At 39.5% G+C, this 14,138-nt stretch overlaps 1 protein-coding gene across 3 annotated transcripts in view; it reads left to right on the top strand.

Annotated features, from left to right (window-relative positions):
* The window catches only part of JAK2 (Janus kinase 2), a 158,915-nt gene that overhangs the window by 110,250 nt on the left and 34,527 nt on the right, over window positions 1-14,138 (top strand). For all 3 annotated transcript variants that reach the window (XM_019478132.2, XM_006268891.4, XM_019478133.2), the window contains 7 exons: window positions 1,398-1,555; window positions 4,533-4,644; window positions 5,893-6,079; window positions 7,066-7,190; window positions 7,653-7,787; window positions 9,306-9,393; window positions 13,933-14,060. In XM_019478132.2, the coding sequence (XP_019333677.1) occupies window positions 1,398-1,555; window positions 4,533-4,644; window positions 5,893-6,079; window positions 7,066-7,190; window positions 7,653-7,787; window positions 9,306-9,393; window positions 13,933-14,060 (933 nt within the window). The remainder of the gene's footprint in view (window positions 1-1,397; window positions 1,556-4,532; window positions 4,645-5,892; window positions 6,080-7,065; window positions 7,191-7,652; window positions 7,788-9,305; window positions 9,394-13,932; window positions 14,061-14,138) is intronic.

Genomic DNA, 14,138 nt, shown 5'->3' with positions numbered 1-14,138 from the left:
TTCAAGATTTTCATGTCCTGCAACACAGCAATGCTCAGTAATCATGGGCAGCTGATTAAGCTGAAATAAGGGCATTTGTGTGAGCTATTAATGTGGGATATCCCATTCAACTTCTGTTTGTCCCAGCCCTGCCCTTTCTTCTTTTTTTCCCATCCTTTCTTAAGTCCTGATGTATCCCAAGTTGCATCTAAGATGAGAAGTCATTTCCCTTTTACAGTTGGGAGCAGTAAAAGAACTGCTGCAAGAATTCTGAGCAAAATGCTTCTATTCCCAATACAACTTAATTAAAAGAAAGTGGGATGGGAGCCCATTATGCATCTCTAACTTTCAGGTCATATATCAAGTTCAGACAGGTTACCCTAACCTCTATCACCCTTCTCTTCCCTGGATTCCACAGACTCTCCTTTAGCATCTTTGAAATATGCCATTCATTCTTCCAAACTTCTGAGCAGCTTCTAGGGTGCTGTGTCATCAGTCTCCTTCTCTACTTCAGCAATTTATTTCTGGGTTATTTCAACCACAATTACAAATTCAGTTACCACTGGTAGACAAGTGACTCACAAATACACCTCTCTGTACTCCAGACCTGTCATCTTTTGTCTGAACTAAAATCACTCTGACTTCTCTGTATCTGTCTGAGCTTGAGCTGACTGCTAATGTGCCTAAACTGAAGTTCTTACTGTCCTGTTTACCCCAAGGTTGCTTTGCTTACACTCTTTTTTTGATTATTTCCGACATCTCTACTACCCTTATTCTTTCTTAGTTTTATAATCTGGGTGTTATCTTCAACTGAGACTGCTCTTTCTCTAGGTTATGTCAATGTCTGGCAGAGTTTTTCTGCATCTCTGAGATGCAGCTTTCCTATCCATCTGCACAGATGAAACACTCAGCTTCTATCAGTGATCTGGGCCATGATGTCACCCTTCGTTGCCAGTTTTTTTAAGTTTCAAATAAGCACTTCTGCTCTGTCTCTTGTGCAGCAAAGCCACTTGTTTGTTTCTCTTTCAAATCTTTTCTGTGATTCCTACATAGAAACTTGATAATAGCTGGGAGGCTTGTAAGTTGAAACCAATGCCTATTGTGTTGCCCAGCGAGGACTCATTTTAATTCATACTTCTTTATCTGCTGTCTCCTGTCTTATAACTACATTGTCCTCTTTTTGGAACAGGAACTGTCAATTTTTTCTGTTTTGTACAGAGCCTAGCACAAAGGCATGCTGCTACACACCATAGTCTCCTAGGTGCTCCAGTAAAACAAAAAGACCCAGATCCTTTTTAGTATTAATTTCCATCACTGCTATTAATGTGTGCTTATGTATTTCATATATAGTGTTGCTATATTTGTCTGAGAATTATATTAACTATTATGAACTTTCTCTTTCTACCTGACTTTCATAGGAGGCTGAATTTCAGTCATTGAAAGAAGCTCTCTCTTTTGTATCATTAATTGATGGATATTACAGATTAACTGCAGATGCTCACCATTACCTTTGTAAAGAAGTAGCACCGCCTTCAGTGCTTGAAAATATTCAAAGCAACTGCCATGGACCAATCTCGTAAGCAATGTTCTTGAAATAATATAATAAGGCACTTTTATTGTTGAAGGGCAAGCTTTAACTGGATTGAAATCCGATGGATGTACTGTAGCATATGTTTATGTAATAGAATACGTGTTTGCTTTCTGTATTCACTTTTGCAAAATATTTTTTTAAATAAAATTTTCCTTTTAGCTTTTTAAGAAAAGGGGTATACCATTTTTAATTGTTATATTTACTATCAGCTCAGCTCTGTATTCTGCCATCTGTATAGAGCTGCTCTTGAGATAATGTGGAAAACATGGAACAAGAGAAAGACGATCCCTTTTGTGGTGTGTGTTGTACATAAAGTTTGTGAAAATTAATACAAGAATATTAAAAAATTGCCCTGCTTCAAGTTCATCTTTTTCCTCTAGCTCTACCACGCAGCATAGACATAAAGCGAAATTTAGGAAATTGTAAATATTGCCATGGCAACTATGTATAAGGTCCTAAACAGAGGATTTATGTTTTTACTGAAGGATCTAGCAGAAATATATTCTGAGTTGCAAACAAAAAAGGCAAATTCAAATGCTACTATCTTCAATAATTGAGCAGAAAAACAAGAAATTGCTAACCCATTAACTGCTTTTTGTACAGATGTTGCCTGCTCACTTTCTTCAGTTCTTTGGAGAAGCAATTTGGTGTTTCTTGATTTTAATATTTCATATAGTACCATTACCGATATTGTGAATTCAGATTATATGATTCCTGAAGTTAAGTAGGGAGAATAAAGTGAGTATTTACATGGAAAAATGATGGAGCAAGTCCTCAAGGAATCCATTTCTAAGCACTTGGAGGAGAAGGTGCTTAGGAACAGTCAGCATGGATTCGCTGATGGCAAGTCATGCCTGACCAGCCTCATTGCCTCCTATGATGAGATGACTGACTGTGGATGCAGGGAAAGCAGTGGATGTGATATACCTTGTCTTTAGTAAGCCTTTTGATACTGTCTCCCATAGCATTATTCCAAACAAGTTAAGGAAGTATAGGTTGGATGAATGGACTGTAAGGTGGATAGCAAGCTGGCTGGATTCTTCCGCTCAACAGGGAGTGATCATTCAATGACTTGATGCCTAGTAGGCAGCCAGTATCAAATGGAGTACTGCAGAGGTCAGTCTTGGGGCTACTTCCGTTCAATATCTTCATTAACAATCTGGAAGAGGGGATGGAATGCACCCTCAGCAAGTTCATGGATGACACCAAGCTGGGGGTTGTAGTAGGTGTGCTAGAGGGTAGGGCTAGGATTCAGTGACCTAGACAAATAGCAGGATTGGGTCAAAAGAAACCTTATGATGTTCAGCAAGGGCAAGTTCAAAGTTCTGCACTTAGGATGGAACAATGCCATGCACCACTACAGTTTTGGGACTAACTGGCTAAGCAGCAGCTCTGCAGAAAAGGACCTGGGGGTTACAGTTGACAATAAGCTGGATATGAGTCAACAGTACACCCTTGTTGCCAAGAAGGTTAGCAGCTTATTGGGCTGCGTTAGTAGAAGCATTGCCAGCAGATCGAGGGAAGTAATTATTCCCCTCTATTCTGCCCTGGTGAGGCCACACCTGGAGTACTATGTCCAGTTTTGGGCCTCCCACTATAGAAAGGATGTAGACAAATGGAGAGTGTAGCAGAGGGTAACACAAATGTTGAGGGGGGTAGGACACATGAGTTATGAGGAAGAGCTGAGGGACCTGGGCTTAGTCTTCAGAAGAGAAGACTGAGGTGGGATTTGATAGCAGCCTTTAACTACCTGAAGGGTGGTTGCAAAGAGGATGGAGCAAGACTGTTCTTAGTGGTGGCTGACGACAGAACAAGGAGCAATGGTCTCAATTTGTAGCAAGGGAAGTTTAGGTTAGTTATTAGGAAAACCTTTCTCACTAGGAGGATGGTGAAGCACTGGAACGGGTTACCTAAAGAAGTGGTGGAATCTCCATCCTTGGAGGTTTTTAAGGCTTAGCTTGACAAAGCCTTGGCTGAGATGATCTAGTTGGGGGTGGTTCTGGTTTGAGCAGTGGGTTGGAGTAAATGACTTCCTAAGGTCCCTCTTAACCCTAATATTCTATGATTCTACATATTGCAAGTGGATTGGATTTTTTTCCCATCATTTGAACAAGCCAGTATACGTAGCATACAGGGATAAATTGCACAAAATTAGTATCTTGTCACTTAAGCCATAACTGGGAATTTTCCAATAATATTTTGGGGAAAAGCAGGAATAACAGAGATTTGGTCAGAAGAGATTAGGCAACACCAATGCTAATAAATAAAGCTCCTCTCTCTCCTTGTGGCCGATAAGTAAAAAAGAGTAGTCAGCTGTTAAATTTGATTTAAGATTATGTGCTAAGCCTAGACCCTCTCAAGCCATTTCATTCATAACCTCTGGAACCAGAGATGAACTGCCGGAGAATGCATAGCAAGAAGTTTCATGGTTGTTTGATTTCACAGTTTGAAATGATGGATGAGTCAGGACTTTTTTTTTTTTTTTTTTTACTATCCAGTTTTCTTTCTCCTGTGAGCCCCTTCCCTAAGTTTGTCACCTTGCTTGCATGAAAGTGATTTTAGCATGTCATGAAGTTGTTTGGATGAAACTTTTCCCTTTTCTGATAGGAATTAAAAATTCACCAGCCATGAGAAATTAAATTTTCTTTAGGCTATAAGACTTCTGATAAAACATGACTTTACTATCATAACAACCTTCAGTAGAACTCCTCCTCATGTAAGTATGTATCCTTGTGTTAAAAAATAGCAGGTGAAAGAAGTAGATTTAGAATAAGCAAAAAACCTTGCAGTTTTAAAAAGCAAGCATCATTGTACATAGGCATTGAATTAATCCTTCTATTAAATATCTTGAGCTTGTCAACAATGTGCTAGTTATCTTATAATAGCAGTCATTAGTGAAAAACTCTGCTGTTCTTTCTTTCTCAAATTGTTCAGTAACAAACATTTCTTTTTTTTACTATAGCATGGACTTTGCAATCAATAAACTGAAGAAAGCGGGCAATCAGACTGGGCTCTATGTTCTTCGTTGCAGTCCTAAAGATTTTAATAAATACTTCCTTACCTTTGCTGTAGAGGTTAGTATACCACACCAGATATTAACATTAACTCAGCCTATATTGCTATAAAAGCCATAAAAATAATTCTCTGTTAGAAAGGACCACTGTATAACGATGTTTTCATTTACAGACAGTAAATTGGTGTTTTGTTCCTTTTAGACACATACGTGAACTAGATATTAATTCTCATCTGTTGCTGATATTGCTGTTCATAACATTTATTTAATGTGCATTTTATTGCTATATAATTAAATGGCTTTGTTTTGTGTATATGAAAAATTAATAGAGCTTTTCAGTCTTGAAATCAGTATCTCGTTACTTTTCTAAAAAATACCCTCAGTATTGTCTTTGTCTTTTAAGGCAACGTATAATGCCAGTGTGTAGATGGAGAAACAAAAAAAACCACAAAAAAAACCCCAAGCCTTTTTAGGATTTGCTTAATCAGACATATAGGCATCTTTGCTAAACTGGAAAAACATAACCAACAAGGAAACAAATGTCTTCTAGAATCACATAGCTCATTCACTGAGGAAATTTTGTTTCTTTTTTACCAGGGAAAACTGAATATTAGAACTTTTTGTCTGATTTGTTCATCCATGATTAATAGCAGATTTGTGTAATTTCTTGCTCTAAATATTTTTGAGCAATCTGAGGGTTTCTGATATGGAAAACATTCTTCCAAGGAATACCAAATATCACTATAATGATAGAGCACATGATAACAATTTAGGGAGCTCTTGGAGTATAAAAATTTCCAATGACCTTTTCAAAATTTGTTTTAGAGATATTTGTCATGTGTTAAGACTGTATCAGGTCTGACCTACAACAGAACTGTAGACAACAAAATAGGAATCTAGCATGGATCTTCATAAGGTGTCTGTCAGAAGAATCTCATGTGCTTCAAGGAACACCAAAACAAACATATTTTCCTTGATGTCTTCTCTTCAACATTCAGATCTGGAACTTCTAGTATCATTACATTTTCACGTAAAGACTTTTGTTGCAATGAAATACTGTCTTCATTTTTTATAATCTTTGGATTGTGTCCTCCATTGCTAATGGTAAAATGTTAACTGCTACTTCCAGAGCCTTCCATTAGTCTTATTAACATAGAATCATCTTTTTTTACTAGATATTAGGATTGAAATATCAAACAACAGTAATGCATCACTTAAGAATTTCCTCTTTAGTTATTTGACTGTTTTTTGTTTAGAAATATAAATAATAAATGGGTTTTTTTTCTTTTTTAAATGAAAAACTATGTAGCGAGACGGTGTCACTGATTGTAAGCACTGCTTAATTACAAAAAATGAGATTGGGGAGTATAACCTAAGTGGAACGCAGAGAAGTTTCAGTAATCTTAAGGATCTGTTGAACTGCTATCAGACCGAAACAGTGCGTTTAGACTCTATCATTTTCCAGTTTACCAGATGCTGCCCTCCAAAACCAAAAGGTAAGATTTGTAACCCTTACTTATCAACACAAATATGTCTAATTATCTTTAGATTCCTTGGTTTTGGAATTCAAAGGTAAATAGTGACGGCCATTTAATCGCCTTAATCATTAAGATTTTTCAGTATTCTTGGCAGTGATCAGCCGCATTTTTGTGTTGGTACTTTTCTTCACATCTTCATTATGAAAGACCTGTTAAATTTCATAGACATTAGGGCTGGAAGGGACCTCAGAAGATCATCAAGTCCAGCCCCCGATCGAGTCCAGCCCTCCTACAGTAAAGAAATAATGATGATGATTTAGCAATTCTCACTCAAAAATTACACATCATGCATCAAAACACATTCATTGATGTATTTAAAAGATAATGTTTCTCTCTTTCTCTCATATACATTACAACCACATCTGTGCATGCCCAGTTCTACCCCAGTTACATCACTAGTAGGACTTCACTTAGAGTCTCTTCCCAAAATTGCCTAAGGAGGTAATGGCAATAGGCTTGTTAGATATAAGGTAGTCAAGGCCTGCAGCTGGTAGCAAGATTATATTAAGTTCCAGAGGAGCTTTTAGAAAAAAGTATTAAATAACATCCTTGTTAAGAAGGCTGTGGAATGCAAAAGATGAGTCATCTATGTGCTTTTTTTAACATGCCTTAAGTATTCCTGCAAACACAGCAAAAGTTAAGATACACGAAAAGTGACATGCAATATTTTCAGAACTATAATGCTGTATTGGTCAAAAGTAAGAGTGCTTGAGAAACATATAATCAAGAGAAAAGAGATGGAACTAAAATATTATCTCTAGCCAGAAAGATCCAGATTTGACATTTGTTTAATGAACCATTGAATTTTTAAATAAATTGCTCTGTCCCTCTGGTGTGGTGTTTTAATCAGAGTAGAATAATATCTTTACTTATTAATAATTCTGCTGAAATAACATTACAGTTTAAGTCTTTAATGAGATGTCATCTTTCTTTTTCTTTTCCAGATAAATCTAATCTTCTAGTCTTCAGGAGCAATGGTGTCTCTGTACCTACATCACCCACACTACAGAGACACAATAATGCCAACCAAATGGTCTTTCACAAAATCCGTAATGAGGATTTGATATTTGTAAGTTCTGTAGATATATGGGTGTTTGTAGAGTTATTAAAATCTGGTTCCTGTTTGTAACAAGATATTTTGCTATTTCCTTTGGTTACATTTTAAGAAAAATATTTTAACATGTTTTTCCTTAATAAAAAAGTTTTTGTTTTAAAAATGTTTTTTTTCTCTGTACTCCTAAAGATGCCCACACACCACACCTCCTCTTCTGCTTCTCATAGCAGTCCATCTCTAATGTTCCCAGATAGCCAAGAAGAGTCTTAGTATAAATCTTCATTAAAACAAAGCTTTAGGGTAACCTAGGTATTTCTTGCTTCTGTTAATCTGACTCTTGAACCGGATTGCATTAGCTCTAAAGGTTTTCACATGCTTTACGGAGAACTTTGTTAAATGAGTTCCAGAACTGACAGATGTCTGAAGTCTGTCTGACTGCTCCTTTCTTGTGGTCAGCCTATTTTTTTTGTCTTTTAGGAAGAGAGTCTTGGGCAAGGCACTTTTACTAAGGTATCCAAAGGTATAAGAAAAGAAGTGGGAGATTATGGCCAGCTCCATCAAACTGAAGTCCTTTTAAAAGTGCTAGATAAGCTGCATAGAAACTATTCTGAGGTCGGTATGTTTCTTGAGTATAGTAGTAACATGTTTATTGGTTGTTACCTAAAAACTATTACCATTGTCTGTAACAATGAATAACCTGGAGGAGTGTTATATGTAATCAAAGAGCAGATTGTTTCCTATACCTGGAGAGCTGGGTGGACATTAAGGAATTGGTCATGGTTCCCTAATAATGTCTGCTGTGCACATCTCCCACATAAGCTGTGGCCTAGGACTGCTGTAACCCTTGTCAATGAACAGTGGTCCCTAAGGGTGCCTATATATGTGTTTCTTCGCATTCTAATTAGAGGAGACTCGATTAATTGAGCCTGCTCTGCATTTTAATAAGTACACAGCAGCATGGTTGCAGCATCATGTGTATTAAGCCCCTGCTTAATACGGTCATGGAGTACTTTAAAATGCTTAAAATGTCCATGGATCACTTTAACTAAACCTGCGGCCATTTTTAAGTCTCTGGGAGCTTAATACATGTGATGCTGCAGCATTTTAATTATTGCAGCTGCTTGGGAATGGCTCTAATTAACATGCCCCTGTCTCTGAGCATGTGTATAGGCAGCCTAAGTGGTGACCATCTACCATCCAAATGTTACCAGAGTGAAATGCTTTAGTCATGTCCACTTTTGCCTCTGGAACCCTGTGCTTGTGGTTCAGATGGGTTTGTGGGAGAGGCTGTGAGGCTGTACATCAGTTGAGAACTTCAAACCCCCCTCCCTCTCCCCCCCCTCCCCACCGTTCTGCTGTACTCGGGGCATGGGCGACTCATGCCTCCTGATACTGGAGGGGGCACCAGTGGCCGATCACCGACAGGGGGCCATCCCCCAGTGGCTAATCTCCACCACTGGCAGAAGTGCAACTGCCACTTCTCTCGGTGCCCCCACAATTTCAGGGAGGCACTGGCCATCACCCCCTCCCCCCCCCCACTCCCCAGCCAGCGAGGGCCAATCTCAGGTGGGTCACGTGCTCCCCCTCCGCATCACCTATGACTAGGGGAATTTTCAATTGCCCACATATAGCCAGCATCTAGTCCCTTTCATTTCCTGAGCAGCACAAAGTAGAGAGTTTGGATCTAAAAGGAAATCTAAACCCAATCTATTACATTCAAATGAAATGAAATACTGTACATCAAAACTTTTTACCAGTTAACCACTTTCCATTTATTGGCCTTGCCCTCTTTCCAAAGTTCAGATGTACACCAGCGGTTAGAAGAAATTCTATATGAGCACCACTTATTTTCTGTATGTGTAAAGCTTCTTTCTCCACACATCAGGTTTTTTCCCCATCACCAATAAATTATATTATATACATGGGTTGCCCAACAGTGTGCATAAAGCAATTATTAAAATAAAGTGTGCAAACAAACAGCAACACAGCCTCTTATACTGGCACCTTGCTTGGTGCTTAAGAATTGAAGTTGTTTGAAAAATGTAGGTTGCTTTCAGAGGTTTAATTAAAAATAGCTTATTATTTGCATCATCTCCTCTGATTATTATGCTCTATACTCTTCCTTTGCAGTCTTTCTTTGAGGCAGCAAGCATGATGAGCCAGCTTTCTTACAAGCACCTGGTACTAAATTATGGAGTCTGTGTCTGTGGAGAGGAGAGTAAGTAACAGCAATAATTATATGACTTAATTTCACACAACTTTTATTTGGTAGTTTGTTTTTGTCACTTTAGAAACCTGCTCTCAAGTTTATTTGCATAATCATTAGAGGTGCACCAATATATCAGTCATATATCGGATCAGCACTGATAAAAGGAAACACAACATTATCAGCTATCGGGTTTTTTTGGCTGGTGTAGCCAATAAGGTCACCGATAAATGCCACGTGCACACAGACAGGAATGCAGCTACACAACTTGGAGAGCAGCATCCTGGCAGTAAGTCTGTGGGGAGAGGGGGCATGGGGGAGGGAGCATGGGGGGGACAGATTGAGGCCCCGCATGGGGAGGGAGGGATTGGGGCAGGGGCAGGTGCTGCTCAGCCAGGACTGAGAATGTGTGGGACGGAGCCACGGGCAGCTTGTCCAGGGGTTGTGGGGATTGCAGGGGGCTACTCCTCACCACTGTGTGCACCCCCAGGGGAGGCATGGGGGGCATGTCTCCTCCAGATTTGTGTGTGGGGCGGAGGCAGGCTGCCTGCTGCAGGTTTGGGGCCAGGGGCAGTGCCAGCCTCTTCTTGGCAGGGGGTGCTGGGGCAGGGCTGGGCTTGGAGTGGGTGGGAGCAGGGCATACTCAGCTGCATGGGGCAGGCAGCAGTGCTCAGAGGTATGGCTACGGGGGCTTGAGGGAGGCTAGGGTGAATTTAAGCCCCCCCCCCCCCCCCCAGCACTGCACCTGCTCGGGGCATTCCACTCTGCTGCCTTTCCCACAGGAGCTGCATGTTGTAGAGTGGGCAGGGGGCACATGGCCAGTGCAGGGCTCCCAAGGGAAAGACAGCAGAGCAGAGTGCCCTAAGCAGGGGCGGTGCTAAGGGGGTACTTGGGGGGCTATAGCCACCCCAAAATTCACCCTAGCCCCATTGTAACTACCCTTCCCACCACTGCCGCCCAGCCCCAGCCCAGCTGTAGCCCGCAGCAGGCAGCCCGCCTCTGTCCCTCACACAAATCTCGGGGGACACATGGTCCCATGTCTCGCCCAGTGATGCTCACAGTAGTAAGGAGCCGCCCCCTTCCCTACCCCCTTGTGCCCCCTTTGACAAGCCGCCTTTGGATCCGGCCCCAGGGTCCCATTCACTGCCCTGGCTGGGCAGCACCTACCCCAGCCCCTGCCCCACTCCCTCGCTTCCTTACTGTGGGGGCCTTGATCTGGCCCCCCAGTCCTTCCCTCCCCTTCCCCCCACACATACTTACTGGCAGGACACTGCTGTCTAAGCTACCTGGCTGCATTCCTATCCAATCAGTTATCAGATCGGTATCAGCCAATATAGCTGTTTAATAATCAGCTATCGGTATCGACCAAGAAAATCTTTATTGGTGCACCACAAATAATCATTGTACCATCTTAAAACTGATGAACCAAGCAGGAATTGAAGTAATAAAGTGATACCAGGAAACACTATGGGAAATCTTGCATGGATTATGGGAATGTACACTGTACCTTTTGCAGATGATTCATTGGCATATGTGTAGTTTATGGCCAGAGCCTTTTGAGAGTCAGTTTTCCAAATAATCTGAAACCAGACTGAAATTCTGTAAATTTTGCATGTGCCTGATGATTAATTGTGAGTATAAATGCTTGATTGCTCAAGGAAATTGGTGTTTGCCCTGCACAAAAATACTTACTTTAATATTCTTTTGCTTGACCAAGTGCTAAATATTGTGGGCAGTTTTGGAAGGTGCAGCTTAGGCAACCAATTCTGAAAATACAGGAGCCCATCATTTAAAAATAAATAAATAAAATAGTATAAACTATGGTAAAATGTAGAATGTCTTTAGTTCAGCCTTTAGTATTGTAATGATTGCTAAGCAACTTCAAACTTTTAGGTAGGATTGTATTTATAGATAGCACCGGGCTTTTATTTGAGCTAACCATCTAATTTTTTTCAAATTTGTCTTAATATATTTTATTTTAGGAAATCTTTTTTTCTTAGAATCATGGTTTTTTTGCATTTCTTTTACCATAGGCATAAGTACCACTTTTTTGTTAAATAAACTTATTTTCCATATCTAGTTTTCTTAGAGATTTCCAAATTATTTTAGTGTACTCTTTCTTTCTAGATTCCCTGTGTGTAACAGATAACACATTCTAGAATAACTGTGTAAAAGTGTTAACATTTCTTTTTTGTTTTTATCATTGGCTTAATGCAGGGACAAACTCGCTGTTTGACATGCCCTGAATTCAGTTAAAGGGTATTTGCAAATGTTTTGCCAACAAATTGTTCTGGGATCCTAAATTCTATTTATCTTTCATTATAAGATGTACATGTCCTTGTATTTCCACTGGCAGTACCTTTTACTGGGCCAATTACATAGGTAGGAGAGATGTTGGACAAGTTATCGAGTGCTAAATGCCCATCCCCAGGTCGTTTTGTGTTCAAAAGCTTGTCCAACATCTCTCACAGCTATATGACTGGTAATAGATTTGTTACCTAACAAATCTTGCTGCTTCTATATTCCTTGGATCATCTCTGCTACAACAACATCACTACTTATGTCCTCTGACTAATAAAGAAAGAACCTGGGAGTGGCCTTGCAAGCTTGCTCTGCCACTGACCAGAATTTTTATCAAGAGAAACAAATTGGTTAAGTGCAGACATTTGGGTGGCAGGGGTTAGTAAGAGGTTAGACTGGGTTAAAAATGGCCACCCAATCTAACTTAGTTTGCCCAGGTGCAGATTCCCTTTCCTATTCAGCAGGATGGAAGGGCAGTACTGTGACTGCCCAGTTGAGAACACCTAGCTTTTGAGGTTTTGTTAATTTTTTTTTCGTCCCCTTCCCCTCCCCCAATTCTATTCTGACACTGTTCGTTCCAGTTTTTACATTCCTCTGTATTTGCTATTTCTCCTTGATTTCCATGTTTCTACAAGGCAGCATGATCTCACACAGCTTACTGGTTGAATACTTTGCTGTATTACATCATTGGAGAATTGCATCTTAAGTTAGCTTGTTTATAAGTTCAGTAATTATTTTTTGCTTAAGATCATAATTATAATCCATCATCTATTACATGCAAATGATTCATGTATATAACTTCGACAGGCAATAGACAGATATCCTGCTTGAAGTGTTCCAAACAGCAAGCATACAGATAATGAAGTGCTTCAGAAATGATCTTCAAATCATGAGGAACATCTTTGAAGCACTTCTTGAAACAGGAGAGGTGGGTGGGTCTTGTTTAGTCCTCTGGTATGCAACAGTGCTTTGCTTGGTACTGTCCCTCTTCTCCCACAGGGGAGAGGGGAAGCAGAGCATTGTGGGGGATGCTGGAGGACTGAGCAGCTGCTTCTCATACCTTCTGGCTGGAGAGAGCAGCACTGCTGCATGCCATTGTGGTAGTTTTGAATTGCTCTGGCAAGGACAAAGGGTGAGTCCTGGGGATAGCTGCTCACCTTTACATCACTGAAATGCTCTCACTTTGAAGTGTTCCAAATTAGAGTGGAATTTGAAACACTCCATATGCATGTCTGCCCATGGCCTAATCTACTGAAAAGGAGCCAATCTCTTATGTTAGCAACTAATTTACTGATATAATTCTGATAGCTCTGGTGTAATTTGAATAAAACTGTTAAAAATAGTAAAAATGCCAAATGTTCTCTGGAAAGCTAAGCTATGATCCAGGATTTGTGGTGGTTGTTTTTCTTGCTAAGTGCCTATAAGATAAGCAACACACAGTAATTCCAATGGATTTTAGTGTGCTTGAACGCCAGATGAAGAACATTACTATATTATCCATTTACAATGGAAAGCATGATTTCAGGGTTCACTTGCAAGAAATTAATTATTTTTAATGGAAACATGGAGATAGCATCCATGTAGCTGTGTTGCTTATCTACATTTAAAAACAGTCTTTTTGTTTCTTGTGTCCTTGACTGGAAGGTTGTTAAGGCATGTATGTCCCCATATTAATACTCGGGCCTTCCTGGACCTCTACAAGCCAAGCTGTTATCAGCTTCTATTTTCAAAGGGGAACAGCTGTTTCAATAAAGGTGTGATGAGTCATTAAGAGAATCAACAGCATTTTATTTCAGAAGAACGAAAGGTTTGTTTACAAACAGAATAATAATAAAGATTGCAGCCACATTAGAAAGTAATTATTTGAAACAGTAATATTGGTTTTATTAATGTGATACTGATACTACTGAAAAAACTATTATTTATTACATTGTCACTTTTGGGTGAAGGGAAGGCATATTCAAAATAAGTTGGACCTTCACCTTAGTAGTTGCTTATTTGATCAAAAAGAATAGACTATTAGAAATCTTAACTAGAAGTATTTTCATGTTGGCATAAGGAAAGCAACTAAATAGTTACGCAATGAACTGAAAATGCAGAATATAGAAGTCCCATGGCATTTTAATATGATATAACATTGAATTAAATCTCAAAACTGTACTTGGCTACAATGAAAGAACTGGAAAGATAATTACCAAATAAATATTCTGGCTTGGAATTTTGATTTTGCTTTTCTTTTTAAAATCTCAGATATCCTGGTACAGGAGTATGTAAAATTTGGATCTTTGGACACATATTTGAAAAAGAACAAAAATTCTATTAACATCTTGTGGAAACTGGAAGTAGCTAAACAGTTGGCATTGGCCATGCATTTTCTAGTAAGTACTTAGTGTTTGTTTTCTCCTGATGATCAAACTTACGTACTTCCAAGCATATTAAGGGCAGATTTATGATTT

The sequence above is a fragment of the Alligator mississippiensis genome, chromosome 3 (genome assembly GCF_030867095.1).
Source record: "Alligator mississippiensis isolate rAllMis1 chromosome 3, rAllMis1, whole genome shotgun sequence".
NCBI lineage: Eukaryota > Metazoa > Chordata > Crocodylia > Alligatoridae > Alligator > Alligator mississippiensis.
The sequence above is the reverse complement of the archived record's forward strand: the minus strand, read 5'-3'. Positions and strand labels throughout refer to the sequence as shown.